Source organism: Pan paniscus, chromosome 6 (assembly GCF_029289425.2).
Source record: "Pan paniscus chromosome 6, NHGRI_mPanPan1-v2.0_pri, whole genome shotgun sequence".
NCBI classification, from domain to species: Eukaryota; Metazoa; Chordata; class Mammalia; order Primates; family Hominidae; genus Pan; species Pan paniscus.
In genome coordinates, this window is record NC_073255.2 from 171735765 (window position 1) to 171751742 (window position 15978).

At 38.7% G+C, this 15978-nt stretch overlaps 1 protein-coding gene and 1 long non-coding RNA gene across 20 annotated transcripts in view; one reads left to right on the forward strand and one right to left on the reverse strand.

The window, feature by feature from the left end:
• The window catches only part of LOC117981122 (uncharacterized), a 313442-nt gene that overhangs the window by 149731 nt on the left and 147733 nt on the right, over positions 1–15978 (reverse strand). The gene's annotated exons all lie outside the window — the stretch shown is intronic.
• The window catches only part of CALD1 (caldesmon 1), a 191849-nt gene that overhangs the window by 135179 nt on the left and 40692 nt on the right, over positions 1–15978 (forward strand). For all 19 annotated transcript variants that reach the window (XR_010112648.1, XR_010112650.1, XR_010112652.1 and 16 more), the window contains one exon: positions 14647–14793. Coding sequence is in view for 13 of the 19 variants with exons in the window: in XM_003813444.6 (XP_003813492.1) it covers positions 14647–14793 (147 nt within the window). In the remaining 6 variants the exon portion in view is untranslated. The remainder of the gene's footprint in view (positions 1–14646; positions 14794–15978) is intronic.

Genomic DNA, 15978 nt, shown 5'->3' on the forward strand with positions numbered 1-15978 from the left:
AATTCCTTCTAGTTTCATTAATCTATCATCTTAGATGCTCACTACCTTGCCACAAGCAGTGGATTTCATCTGGGCTCTGAATGGAAGCAGAAAAAGTGAAAATCCAATTTAATACAAGGTGGGCAAAGTGAGTTCAAAACAGTGGAGAAGGTGACAAGAATAAAAAAGGACAGAAATTCCATTCTGAAAAATGTAAAGTCACAGCTTATGGCTCTTGAGGGGTCCTCCATGGTGCTGCTGTTCTAAATGATTGTAGGACTTGCTCAACTGAAGTCTCCTCTTGCAGCTAAGATGGATGGGATCCTTGATATGGGGTAGCTGGCCCTAATTTCTTTTATTTCTTGGGGAAAGCTGCAGAGTGAGATGAAACACCTGGAGTGGAGATTGAAACTAGAAAATGTGTGCTGCCCTTCCGGGACTCCCTTCCACAGGGCCATAGCCTTTGGAAAGAGCCTTATACTTCGTTAAATGATTGGTCTGCTCTTCTCAGTTCTTCGAAGCCATCTTTCTGTATGCACCAAGCACGATTGGTGCCTCACTAATGCCCTTCATGCCTTCCAAGCCCTAGCCAGATGGAATTGTGTGCTTTTCCATAACCATATTTCCCGATTCTGCAACCTTGCTATTTGAGCCTTCTGTACGTGGAAAGGTCCTCTTTCATCCCCCCAGCTCCCAATGCTAGCCATCCCAAAAGAGCCAGCTTGAATACCACTTTCTTTATGAAGCCTCCTCTGATCCCTTAGCTGGAATTGCCTTCTTCCTCCTCTAGACTTTAAATCACTTTAAGTCTTCTGTAATATTTACCACATTCTACCTATTATCACATCCTTAACAGGTCTTAACTTCCCTACAGATTATGAACTCCTTTCAGGGGTTGAATTCATCTTGGTTTCTGCCCTCACTGGCTTGAATGGAGTAAATGTTCCATAAATATCTGTTGAATGGATGTGCTAATTCCAGCCACCTGTGTGTCCATTTCCAGGTTATAGCAGCAAGCATTACCTACCACCATCCCACAGCCACAAGTTCAGACTCCACCTTGGTATCTGGCAGATGGTTCTGAACAATGGTTTGCCACCTCCTCCTCAGAACCTAGGCCCCCATGCCTCCTCCTCGGAACCTAGGCCTTCATGCAGCCCCCTTGCTGCCCAGAGCTCACCACTCTGATGACAGTTCTGAATTGAACTGTCCTTGCCTCCAAGTCTAGGTTCCACGTGGATCAGTCAGGGAGAGGAATGTATACCAGATTAGCAACCCATAAGTCAGTGCCAGTGCTGTCACTTTGTAATTCAGAAATATGAACTTTTTTTTTAAGTCAAGTCAGTGATCTCCACCACTGAAGCAGTTCCTCCTGTATTAGGTAACAAGTTTAAGGAATTAATGATTACATTGGTGATCTAGTCAGAAGACAGCATAAGCCTTATTGGTTAGTAAACTAATCTAACCAATGAATTAGGATGGAATTGCCTTGTTGGGATAGAAATCTCTTCCAGGATAGACAGGAACCCTCAAGTCATTTAAGTGCTGTCGAATGTCTCTAATGCTCATGCTCCCTCTCTCAGAGTCCTGATTCCCTGAGTCTTAAGATGTTGGTGATTCTAACTCAATTTGCACACACAAATGTGGGTGCTTAGTTATTTAATATTATTCTATCTGTTAAAACATTCACATTTTTATAGGGGTCTTCTATTAACTCAAAGGGAGTCTTTAAACATAGAAGATTCTACTTGGTTTGGTTTGGTCAGGCTGGCTTTTTACCAAATCACAACAAATGGGTGTTTGCTTTCCTCCCTCCACATTGAGTAGGCCCTGTGTTAAGCAAGGTTTCCACTGATTTAGGAAGATGATCTATCAAGAGCAGAGAAGACTCCTTGACTTCTTTTCTCAACAGTAGGGAGATGGGACCCATGAGCAGTGGTTGACTGCCAAGTCCCCTGCAAGAATAAATATTCTCTTCAATGGGCAAAGCATCCATGATTTGGCCCTTTATTTCCCATTTCCTGTCTCCACTCAAGGTTTGTCTTTTTACTTTCTGCCACTTGTACACAAAGCTCTCCAATGCTAGCACATGGAGTGGGGGTATGAGCCAACTGGATGTTAGATAGGTGTGTGCAGGACCTCTGGAGTCAGGCAGGTAGGGTTCACCCCATTCTTGTTAGAATGGCAGTGACTTCTTCACTAGCAGAGCTAGCAACAATGCCCCAGTGTCAGATCTATCATATATTACAGTTTCCTGTCTGAAGAAGAGATGAGGGGTACAAGAGGGAGGAACAAGATGGGAGGCAATGCCACTCGAGTGGAAAGGAGCCCTGGGAAGGAGGAAATGAATAGTAAATCTTTTTCCAATTAAGAAAAATGAGAGTGGAAGCAGAAAAGCTCCAGAGGGCACTTTTAGGGGAGGGAAAGATCATAAAAGGCCTGTTATGAAAATCTATTACCCATAAATTTCCCCACATTAAGCAGAGCCTGTCTAGAGAGGATGCTGAGAATTCACTCAGCTGACACAAGATATGTGACTTGATTTAGTGGCATCCACATGCTGTGTACCGTTTCCATTGGCATGTCTGCAATACCACTTTCCCTTGCAGGGATCCCCTTTAATTACTCACAGGCTTATAATCTCCATTTAAGGACATCTTGCTTTCATTTTCCAATCGCTTTATGTCTTTTGTCAGATGTTTACCGATGTGATAGTGGTACCATAATTTGAAGCTCAACCACATGAGATTATGGACTTTAGTATTGCATCACATGAACATTTCTGATTTAGCGATGAGTCGAACTTCTAGATCACTCTAAATATAAGACTTATCTAAAAGGAGTTCATATTTTTTACATTTGAAGACGACAGTGGAAATTTCTCTTTCTAGGTGATTGTCTTCAGATATGAAAATAATGTGCTTGTTTATATACCTGTGGTCAAATGTCATTGCATCCAACTTAGCCAGTAGAAATGTGAGAATATCCCTACATCCTGCTCTGGAGCAGGTGTGATTCAGTTGCATATCCAGATCTAGACCTCTATGCAAGAGAAAGAGCTGGAAAAATATAGTGCTGCCAGCCATCGACATCTGGGTCTGAACTGTTTCCTAATGTTTTACTTTTTTTAAACGACTAAGCCCAAGGTTTATTGTCCACATCTACGATGAACATTTAAGCAAAATTGTCCTTTAATAGATAATAGCAGTCAAAGAACAGCTCCAACTCAGATTTTACTTTTGATTGACAACATTTTTTAAAAGCCTAAGTTCATTGAGGATCATATTTATTTAAAAAAAAATTTTTTTTTTTGAGACGGAGTTTTGTTCTTGTTGCCCAGGCTGGAGTGCAATGGCGTGGTCTGAGCTTACTACAACCTCCACTTCCTGGGCTCAAGAGATTCTCCTGCCTCAGCCTCTTGAGTACCTGGGATTACAGGTGCGCACCACCACGCCCAGCTAACTTTTTGTATTTTTAGTAGAGACAGAGTTTCACCATGTTGGCCAGGCTGGTCTCGAACTCCTGACCTCAGATAATCCACCCACCTTGGCCTCCCAAAGTGCTGGGATTACAGGCATGAGCCAGCACACCAGGCCTATTTAAAATTCTTACTCATTATTTAAGACTGTTATAAACAAAGAATTCTAGGTTGGGGATGAAGAAAAGGTAAAGTTCATGAAAACCCAGGTAGTAACTGGGCTTATCTTTTTTAGCCACATTTATACCAGTTGAATCTTAAATAATGATGGAAAGAGAGGAAGGAGTTTGGTTATTTTATTTTAATTATCTTCCTGGCCACTTAAGCATTCATAACTCCTTTTCATTCATTTCAGCTAAAGTTTAATTCAAGTAACTAAGTCAGGAGCAATAGATATCTTCTCCACCATCAACCCTGTCTTTCCTTACATATTCTTTGTAAACATTTATAAATTAAAAAGTGAATGTTTGTATCTGAGCAAGCTTATTGATTTAATAGGGTGGGGTAGATGGGGTGGTGCAAATTCTGTCCCTGTTTGTGGCAAGATGAATAGATTTTAGTTTATCTTAGGAAACTGTCATGGACTTATCCTTCCAAAATCCATATTTACTGGGGTTGGCAGATGCACTATTTCTTTTAAAAATAAATGTGAGAAAAATAGCAACTCAATAAAAGATAAATCCAGTTTCTATTCATTTTATTTGTACTGAATATCACAAACCATTTCTGGATGTTTTAAAAGAAAATGGCACCAATTGAAAAAGAAGTTAAACATCTATCCCATACAAATTATAATCTCAAGAAATGTTTGGAAAAGCTTGTGCTTCATCTGTTGTTATAAACTACAGCTATTGATATAAACATAGATGAATCTCAAAAACATCATGTCAAATAAAAGAATCACAGAATGCATGCAGTATTATTATGCATAGTTTTTTTAAGGCAACACTGAAAAATATATTGTTTAGGGATGCATACCATGCTGGAAATACTACAAAGAAAAGCAAGAGAATAATTCAGAGATCTTAAAGCTCAGGCTGGTGCTTATTTGGAAGCATATAAAAAGAGATAGGGATGCGATTGAAGAGGAGCACATAAGGATCCCTAACAACTGGTGCTGTTTACATTGGGTAGTAGGCACATGGTTGTGTGTCTGATTGTTCTTTAAAGTAGTCATGTACATGGCTGGGCGTGGTGGCTCACGCCTGTAACCCAGAACTTTGGGAGGCCAAGGCAGGCAGATTGCTTGAGCTCAGGAGTTTGAGACCAGCCTGGGCAACATGGGGAGACCCTGTCTCTGCAAAAAATACAAAAATTAGCCAGATGTGGTGGTGCACACCTGTAGTCCCAGCTACTCAGGGGGCTGAGGTGGGTGGATCACATGAATGAACCCAGGAGGTCGAGGCTGCAGTGAGCCAAGATTGTATGAGTGCACACCAGCTGGGTTACAGAGGAGAACTTGTCTCAATAAGTAAATACATTAATAATAGTAATAAAACAAAGTAGTCATGTACCATACATTCATTTGTAGGTACAATATAAGTCATGATAAAAGTCTTTTTAGCTTGAAATAATAAACCCAAACAATTAGAATCCATCATTTTAAAATGTCCTGTGAATATGTGCATGGATTCAGAAATGAGCCTGTATGCCTGGGGATCTGCCTGCCCTGGAGCAGGATCATTCTAAAAACTGTCCTTTTATAACTCAGAGTCAGAATCAGAACTCTCAGTACTCCCTGGGTGCCTTCTAACCATACAGGACCAACCAGACCTGATCTATTTGTTGGACAGGATGTTCCAGTCATAATGATGCTAAGAACCAGACTGCTATGGTATGTGTAGACACAAGAAGAGGATTTTATGTCACCGTGTACTCTGTTCTGCAGCATATTTCCCCTGTTAGGGTCTGTAATTATAGAAACTCATCCAATTATGGGATGTCACCATTGTATAAAGCAAATGTTGGGCTGGTGGTGACAACTTGTGAGTACATACATAAGAACACTAAAGCTTCCAAGTACACAGTGTTTTATTATTGAGAGCCCAAGTATGGTTGGTATGCAAACTTTAGTGACTCTCAAATATGTCTATGTATGGGGAGATGGGGTGGGAGAATGGGGAATAAATGAAGTGGGAAATGCTTTGCTTCCTTAGTAACTTTCTTCCAAGTAATATATCCCCTTGCATGCTCTCACCCCAGGAAAAGGCACAACACTGATACAGCAATGAACCCCACAGTGAAATAATACAGCACTTTTCCGTGAAAATTTTTTTTCTTCTAAACCAAGAGGGCTTTCTTTCGCTCTATCCTGTATTAATAACAGACCAATTCACTACGGACTACTTACTAATAAATGTCTAAACGTATTCTGATATGAAAAATATTTTTATTTTCTTGATTTTTTTCCTCCATAATTTTTAATGCTTGCCTTTTAAGGAATCCAAGGAAAAAAATTCAGAGTTGGATTTTATGTGAATTAAATGAAACCACAACATTTTGCAGACACCACATATAAACAAAATCATATTTAAGAGCCTGGAATGTTTCTATAAACTTCTTTTAACTTTCAAACATACAGTAAATCTGCAAGGCAAATATGACTCATTTCAGTAGCTCAGGATTTTCCCTCCTGATCACAGTATGGTCTGAGATTTTGCTAAGAATGTTTGAGCAATTTATAGAGCTATTTGGATATGTTTGGAGAATGTGCTTGTATTTCATGCTATGAAATAAAATCCCTGGGGGTTTTGGTACATGAAAAAGAATAATGAAAGTATGTGTGAGTCATTTTGCCTCCAAATAGTTGATAAGCATGTTTCCAACCTACATGAGGTTTTTAACTTTTTTAAGTTGGATCCCAAATTAAGACCCAGGTTCAGACAATGCCATTAGCAGAACCAATAATGATGGGAATCAAATAAAAGTAATTGACTAAGAAGTCATCCTTTTTTGAGGCTGTGAGCCCCAGGCATTCTTCTTTCGGGTGTGGCCTTCATGGGGAGTGTATTGCTGCAGAAAGCTGGGGACAGAATAGTGTTCTGGATTCAGTATCTCAGTTACCAGCCTGAAATCTCCATCGACCAACACCGCCTTCTCTCAAATGACTCCTTATATGAAAGTGGACAGACAGTGGAATGCAGAAAGATTAGAGCTGATCTTGGGGACCAGTCAGCTGTCTACTGGCCAGTAAGTTACTATGAATTCACAAATGGTGAACTTCAATAGTATTCATTCTGTCAGATGGTGAGTTTATTTGATCTGTTGGAATTTTAGGTGCAGAGTTCTTTTTCAAAATATAGGAGTGTGCAGAAACAATTAAGGAAAAGAGACTTGGAAACTTTGATCTGAATGGAGTCCTCTTTAAGTCTTTTATAACTGGGCTTCACTACAATACCTTGAGCCTTTTGTTTTCTCTGAGGCTTTTTCTCACTTAACTTATGGGTCTGCATCTGTGTCTGCATTTGTGTGTGCGCTTATCAAGCACAGGGAATATTGAAGAACACAAAAAAGTTTGAAGGTGACAATTCAAAGTCTATCCACTGGCAATCTTGTAATCTCTTTCAATACAGCAATTGTTCTCTAGCGGTGAAGATTTTGAAAGAGATTCCCAAATTCATGTCCACACCAAGTATTTTCTGTAGTCTGATAAACAGTTGTCTCATGTATGAAAGACTGTTTTTCAAATAAGCATATATGCACTGATTTATAATATACAGATTCCTTTTTATGCACTATTGAATTTATAGATATTTTATAAAACATTTTATCAATAAATAACAAAAGTATAAGCAATTGTCATGAGATCTTAATTTTTTCTTAATGTTTTAAAAGGATCCTCATTCTTAAAATGTTAGAAACCATTGCAATACAAGATCTAGAAGATTACATCTTTTCTCTAATCTTACAAGTTAGCAGTGGCTATCTTAGTGTGTGTTGATCCAGCTTGTCTATTTGAAATGACAAAGCATGGGAATGTAAATTAAAACAACTGCTGTGGTCAGGCGTGGTGGTTTACGCCTGTAATCCCAGCACTTTGGGAGGCCGAGGCGGGCGGATCACCTGAGGTCAGGAGTTCGAGACCAGTCTGGCCAACATGGTGAAACTCTCTCTTTACTAAAAATACAAAAATTAATTGGGCGTGGTGGCGGGAGCCTGTAATCCCAGCTACGCGGGAGGCTGAGACACAAGAATTACTTGAACCGGGAGGTGGAGGTTGCAGTGAGCCGAGATTGGGCCACTGTACTCCAGTGAGATTCTGTCTCAAAAAACAAAACAAAACAAAACAAAACTGATCTTTTAAATTTTAAATTTAAATGAACACATACTATTTCACTTCTCAATATCTACCCTAAAGAAACACTTGCATCATGCAATAGGGGAAAAAATGAAAGAACCCAAAATGTCTTTCTATAGAATGGTTCAACTGTGCTATCCTATTACGTAAATGATGAAAATAAAGGTATGCCCTAGTGAACTGATTTTGGCAAGTCCTCAAACACATTATTAAATTTTTTACATGGCAAAATAACTATATTATATATCCCATGTATGTAAAAAATACAGCATTGCAAGATGCAAATCCAAACTTGATTAACTATTTGGTTATCTAGGTAATTACTCAGAGTAATACTGTGATTATCAACATAAAATAAGTAAATATTTGTACTCTCTATAGACTTAAACTGTTCTTTTTCATTCTCTCTGAGTCTTTAATGCTCCTAAACATGTAATAAAATCGGCACCCTCCCCATAAAAATGTCTATTATTTTTCCCTGATTTAATTTTTAAACATGGCTTCCTCATAAGAGATCTTGTCTTGTTAATAAAATACTATTGCCACGATTTTACTTGAACCTTTAAGGATGATGTCCTATAGTCTCAAACCAGAAGATACTAAAATGGAGAAAAGACAAAATGAAGGGAATAAGAGCAACATTCTTTAAACTACGGGGAACACGGAGTAAAAAATTCAAACAAGACGACCTATACTATAGTTGAGATGAAAATAAGAATTTTGCCAGTGTTGCAGAAGTTTTGAGAAATATTTGCTAGGGAAGCTGGGGTGGGGGGACACTGGGGCAAGAGGAAAACTCGTTCCTTGCTCCAGTGCCTTGCTACGGAAGCTTCTGCAAGTTCCTCTGTCTCTCGTCTGGCATATATTTAGACTCTGGCCCTTCCAAATGTAATAACATCTCATTGGTCTCCTCATTTGCCATGTCTGCAAGACTTTAATTCATTTGAACTTTCTATCTGAAAGGCACAAACTAAAACATGGTTATCTTGTTACTTAAATACACTGAGGCAGCAAGGCCTGGTGTTAAAGACCTAAAATATTTGCAGTGTAAAAGCCACAGCATTAGAAGAGAGCTTTCCCATTGCATATATGTTTTTTTCTTATCTTGTAACACCAGGGCCCTTAAGCAATGGTTCCAGGAATGGAAGAAAAGCCAATCCTCTCTACTTTTTCATGCTACTTGTACAATCAAATAACATCATGTGGTTATTATGGACTTTTAAAATTATTTGCATTTATTCGTCAGTGTGTGAACACACACACACAAGATTATTTCTCTTTCTCCCAAATATCCAATGAGCCACGTTGCTGTCAGCTGACCTTTGCTGCAGAAAGATACCTTTCTCCAAGTGTTTGTGCCAAAAGATGAGCTAAAAGCAGTTACCAATTAACAAAGTGGAATATTCCACAATAAACCCTCTTCCAACCAGCATAGGTGGGAAGTTCATGGATTCTGGTCAAACATTTTATTTCATAGAGAAGTACTTTATAGATCACTTGTGGATTACCAGTTTTTTAAAAAAATAGATCCACAATAAAATGCATTTGATTTAAACTCTATTAAACATAATTCAATAATTCTCAGATGATTCAGATAAACTTCAGGATCCCACACTCCTTCTGAATCATCTGGGAACATCACTTGGCTTTGTTCTGTAGCATATGGCAGACAGGTTAATACTGGCATCTGCTGAATTTTCACAGAAGGAACAAATGGATTATTATGCTTTTATTACAATCCAGTGGTTGGTTAGGTATGATTTTTACTAGTCAGCAGCATTTCAAATACATTTAAATCTGGCGTGTGGAAAATCAGAAATGTCAATATTTTGTCTTTCACGGAAGCATGAAGCAGACCCTGTGCTATCATTTGATATAATAAGGATCCTGTGTACTTGTCTTTTTGGACAAATTCTGCTTTGTGGTGAAATTAGCTTTCATGCATTACTGGTGTTAAATTGACAATTTGTCGACGATTATCAAAAGCCTTTAAAATGAGCATACTCTTAAACTCGGAAATTAAACTCAGAAATTCTAACTTCTGAGAAGTTTTCCTAAGTAAATAATTGAACAAGTGATTAAAGTGAGTCTGTAATAATGTCCTTAGCAGTATTGTTTATAAGAAGATATAAAGTTGAAAACAATCTTAAATGTGCCTCAGTAGAAAATTGGTTAGTCATAATAGATCCATGTAATCATTATGTATGTGTATACCTAAGTGGAATACTGTGTTGCTATTGAAATTATATATTGCTAACATGTTAAAAATAGTCATAAACAAGGTAAATTAAAGAAATGGTTTGTGAAATGATATGTATGACATAACCCTATTTTATTAAAAATGAAAATGTCTGTGCATGCACAGGAAAATGGTAGAATATATCACATACTCATCATGTTCAAATCTGGGTTTGCATGATTCTCGGGAGTGGCTTTTACTTTCTCCTTTATATATTTTGAATTGTTTGGTTTTAAAAAAATTTATGTGTGCGTTGCTTTTAAAATCCAAAAGAATGAACAATTGAGGGTACTTTTTTTTCAATTTCGGAAGAAAAAATAATAAACCTGTGGTGTTAGTAGGATGGGAAGCTCACCATGAGGGAGAGGCCTAAAAGCTAAGAAATGACTGTTTGCTTTGCTTGCCTAAGGCTAATGTAGGCAGCCTCAAAGTTGAAGAATTTTCACCCCTATCAAGTCATTTGGCATGGACAAAATTTTACCTGTAAAGTCAACTGATATGTTCTTGAACCAGCAACTGGACATGTTATGATTGAAAATGCCATGAAACCATTTTAGCTCTTTTTTTGTTCTTAACTTTGTAAACAATTTTAATATGTTTCTTTATTAGTAGTCATAAAAAGATCCATAGATATTTTGCCCCATGATATGGTTAGGCTTTGTGTCCCTACCCAAATCTCATCTTGAATTGTACTCCCCGTAATCTCCATGTGTCAAGGGAGAGACCAGGTGGAGGTAACTGAATCATGGGTGCAGTTTCCCCCATGCTGTTCTCATGACAGTGAGTTCTCACGAGATCTGATGGTTTTATAAGGGGGGGGCTCTTCCTCCTTCACTTGGTGCTTCTTCCTGCCACCTAGTGAAGAAGGTGCCTTGCTTCCCCTTCACCTTCTGCCATAATTGTAAGTTTCCTGAGGCCTCACCAGCCATGCTGAACTGTGAATCAATTAAACCTCTTTCCTTTATAAGTTACCCAGTCTCGGGCAGTTCTTTATAGCAGTGTGAAACGGACTAATACACTCTAGTAGCTGTGCATCCTAGAAAATGGGCTCCCAGTGGAGAATGATTGCCTATAAACTTTAAGCTGTACCAAGCAAGAAGAGGTAGAAGAGATAGTGGAGATGATTGGTTGTTCAGGTTGCTCCACTGAGAAATCAAAGATGAAGAGAGGTTACATGTGATGTGGCCTACGTGGCAAATCTAGTTCATGTCAGAGCTAACAGCCAGCAATATCCAGCCATGAAGCCCAGTGGGTAGGTGAAAAGAGAAAGATGGTAAGTTCTCAAAATAGTGGGAAATTAAGGACTTAAGGTTATATTCCATTAAGGGGATGGAGGAGTTTTGCTTTTAGGATAGGTGTATAAGTTCGTTATCGCACTGCTATAAAGAACTGCCCAAGATGGGTAATTTATGAAGAAAAGAGGTTTAATTGACTCACTCATGGCTGGGGAGGCCTCAGGAAACTTACAATCATGGAGGAGGGGGAAGCAGGCACCTTCTTTACAAAGCAGCAGAAGAGAGAAGAGTGAGCGAAGGAGGAACTTGCCAAACACTTATAAAAACCTTGAGAGAATTCACTCACTGTCACGAGCACAGCATGAGGGAACCACCCCCATGATCCAGTCAGCTCCCACCACATTCCTTCCTCAACACCTGACACCTGGGGATTACAATGCAAGATGAGATTTGGGTGGGGACACAAAGCCTAACCCTATCAATAGGGATGTCCCATACGGAGTTTTATGCCTCTTGCTTGTCTTGGAAGAAGAAGGTCCCAAGTAACAGTCATGACCTCATGGCTGATCCAGAGATGTAGAAAAGCAAATTGAGACTTCCTGTTTGATTAGTTTGGGAAGCAGTTATTAAGGATTGATTCTCCCTGTTGCGGTTAAAGCTGTCTACCAAGAAATAAGCCAAAGGAACATTAGGCCAAGAATCTGAAGGGTGAAGCCAAACCACTGGGAAGGGCTTTCTACTTCAACTACAATGTGATTCAATTAGAAAGGAACATTCGAATCCTGTCATGTCACCTCAAATTCAACAAGTCTAAAATTGAACTCATTTTTCCTCACGAAGCGGCTCCTTAACTGAACTTTCCTACTAACAGGAAGACACTGCAGTGTAGAATGCTTTGCCACAACATATCTATCTATTATTTCATTTGATTGTCACACACAAGAAAATTTAACTCTAAAATTTAACTTTAAATTTAACTTTAAAAGGTTAATCAAAGGGCTGCAAATTAGTAAGAGACCAATTCTAAAACCCAAGTTTTCTGAATCCTAATCTAGTCATCCATTATCAACTATATCACATTGCCCCCCCATATTTGTGAAATAAACCAGCCCATTTTATAGAATTACTAAGTGACACTTTATTTGTATTGGCTTTTGAGGATTGCACATGAGCAGATTTTAGTAAATATGAAGTCAGATTTTCTCAAGTAGCAAAGAAGAAACCAACCAACCTTCGGAATCATTAATCCTGTTTTTTATGAGATACCTCAGTGAAAAAACATTCATAGCATTCTTATCATTGAAGTCAAAAGATGACACAGATGAAATAAAGTACTGACTCTAAGCCTAAAAATGCCTAACTTATAACTCTAACATGAGCAAACCATCATCAGTTATATTAGGTTAATATATGGTATAAGTGGTATGGTTCTACTGTTTTGTTTTAATTTGCAAATTATTTTGGCTTTGCAATGATATAAGAATTATAAGCCTGTTCTAGAGAAGTACCATGCAACGTTGTACCTATAGTTAACAATATGGTTAACAATCTTAAAGTGTATTGTACACTTTAAAATATGCCAACAGGGTGGATTTCATGTTAAGTGTTCTTACCACAGTTTTAAAAAGAATTATTAGCATGAAATGTTTACATATCTGGGTTTCTATTTTGTAGATATGTAAGTAAGATTGTAATAAAAACACTGTAACTCTCCAATACAAAAAGCAGCTTCCTACACAATGCAGCCCCATACCCATACCCAACCCATTGACCCATCAAGCCAGCACCCATCCTTTCTTGGCACTCTGTATCTCAGTACACATTCTACCTTCAAAAATAGCTAAGTCAAACATGTGTCAAAATAGCTATTTCCTCTTGAGTTTGAGCATCTGCAGTTGCCCAGCCCCAATTCTTTATTTGGAAAGAAGTATTAGGAGAAACATATCTAGCATAGTGATATTGATTTGTAATTTCCTCAAATAGACATTCACTTTAGATGACTACAAAAGCTAAATAGAGCTCAGGAGCTCGAGACCATCCTGGGCAACATAATGAAACCCCATCTCTTAAAAAAAAAAATACAAAAGTTAGCTGGGTGTGGTGGTGTGCACCCGTAGTCCCAGCTACTCAGGAGGCTGAGGTGGGACAATTGCTTGAGCCTGGGAGGTCAAGGCTGCAGTGAGCTGTGATCACACCACTGCATTCTGGCCTGGGTGACAGAGTTAGACTCTGTCCCAAAAAAAAAAAAAAAAAAAAAAAAGCTAAATAATATATACACATGTGAAGTCCTCTGTGTCTCTTCTGCCTTCTTCAGCTCATAGACATCTATCTAAATACACACCTGTGGGCCATTGTGATGTGCCCAGCATGTGGGTGGTATGATACTAAGGCACATTTTAGAGCAAAGGAGGGAGGCCTTAAAGGGAGCTGCCACCCCTTCAAAATGCACTGACTCTGAAGCATCCTACCAATTGTCAGTAACACCTTCTCTCGCCAGGGAAAAGGAACTGGAGGGAAAAACAAAATCCAAGCAAAGAAGATATCCTACCCCCAATTTTAATAATATTTATTATTTAATATAATATTTAATTTTAATAATATGTATTATTTAATAATATTTATTATAATAATTAAATAAATTTAATAATTTTGGCTTATTAGCACCAAAGTCCCGGTTTGGTAGTGTAACTTGATTCTTTTCTGATCTTCGTGACAGTGTCTACACAAATAACTCATGCAACATGCTGTATCTTTTGAAGTAAGCATTTTGTTTATTTTTGGTTCAATACTTTGGGTCCCTTCTTCTAAATCTTACAAGGCCAGGCCCGGTGGCTCACGCCTGTAATCCCAGCACTTTGGGAGGCCGAGGCGGGCGGATCATGAGGTCAGGAGTTGGCGACCAGCCTGGCCAGCTTGGCAAAACCCCGTCTCTACTAAAATACAAAAATCAGCTGGGCATGGTGGCATGCGCCTGTAATCCCAGCTGCTCGGGAGGCTGAGGTAGGAGAATCACTTGATCCCAGGAGGTGGAGGTGGCAGTGAGCCGAGATCGTGCTGCTGCACTCCAGCCCGGGTGACAGTGCAAGACTGGGTCTCAAAAAAAAAAAAAAAAAAAAAAAAGCTAACCCACAGTTTCCAAAGGCAACTTGCTTTTGTGCAGAATGTTTTAGTTTAAGTTGTTATTTGGTCATTGTAAATTATCTTCTGTAGCTATTGGATTCATGCTTTTCAAATAGTTAAAAGTTTGAAAGCTAGCTGACTAGGTCGCTAAACTTAAGGAACTGAACCATCCTTTTAGACGTATGTGGTTCATTAAGCAGTTAAGTTCAGAAAAGGGCTCAGGGCTGTTCCTGCCAAGAAGTTGGTGAAGACATGTGGCAAGTGGCACGCTCAAGAGGTTGTCTTTGTAATGTTGCAGAATCGCCTACCAGAGGAATGACGATGATGAAGAGGAGGCAGCCCGGGAACGGCGCCGCCGAGCCCGACAGGAACGGCTGCGGCAGAAGCAGGAGGAAGAATCCTTGGGACAGGTGACCGACCAGGTGGAGGTGAATGCCCAGAACAGGTACTGTCCTCTTTGGGACAGGGAATTTCTAACTTGCGTCTTAGCCTGTCCGTTGAATGGAATTTGTTGAGCAGAGCATTCCTTTCTCAGCCCAACTCAACCCTTTTTCAATCTAACTGGTTTAATTATTTTGCAGTCATTTTAGGCAACTAATCTGATTAAATAGGCAATCTGATTTAGACACTAGGACACACTATTCTATTTCTCTCCACCCCGTTCCCATCTCATAAATATACCCCAGTTGAAGGCTTTTATTTCATTTCACAATCTAGCATTTGTTTAATTTAGTAAGTATGGTGTGCTATATCTTATATATATATGTATATTTTTTCTGTTTAATTCTTTCTTTAAATTTCAATAGTTTTGGGGGAACAGGTGGGGTTTTGGTTACACGGATAAGTTCTTTAATGGTGATTTCTGATATTTTAGTGCACTCATCACCCGAGCAGTATACACCATACCCAATGTGTAGTATTTTATCCCTCACACCCCTCCTACATTTCTCCCTGAGTCCCCAGTGTCCATTATATCACTTTTCTACCTTTGCATCCTCATAGCTTAGCTCCCACTTGTAAGTGAGAACATTTGATATTTGGTTTTCCATTCCTGAGTTACTTCACTTAAAATAATGGTCTCCAACTCCATCCAGGTTGCAGTGAATTCCATTATTGTGTTCCTTTTTATGGCTGAATAGTATTCCATGGTGTGTGTATATATATACATATATATATGTATGTGTATATATATACACATATACACACATATATATGTGTGTATACATACATACATACATATATATATATATATACACACACACATATACACCACATTTTCTTTACCCACTGCTTGGTTGATGGGCATTTAAGCTGCTTCCATATTTTTGCAATTGCAAATTGTGCTTCTATAAACATGCGTGTACAAGTATATTTTGCATATAATGACTTCTTTTCCCCTGGGTAGATACCCAGTAGTGGGACTGCTGGATCAAATGTTAGTTCTACTTTTAGTTCTTTAAGGAATCTATACAGTTTTCTGGTGGGTTATATCTTTAAATAAGGAAAAGTATTTACATTTATTCTGTAGGGTGTTGCTATCTGTTTTGAACTGAAGATATGTTAGTTTAGTAGAGTCCTCCATGGCTATCATTAATAGGTAACACATGAATTTTTAAAGTGGGCATGAATT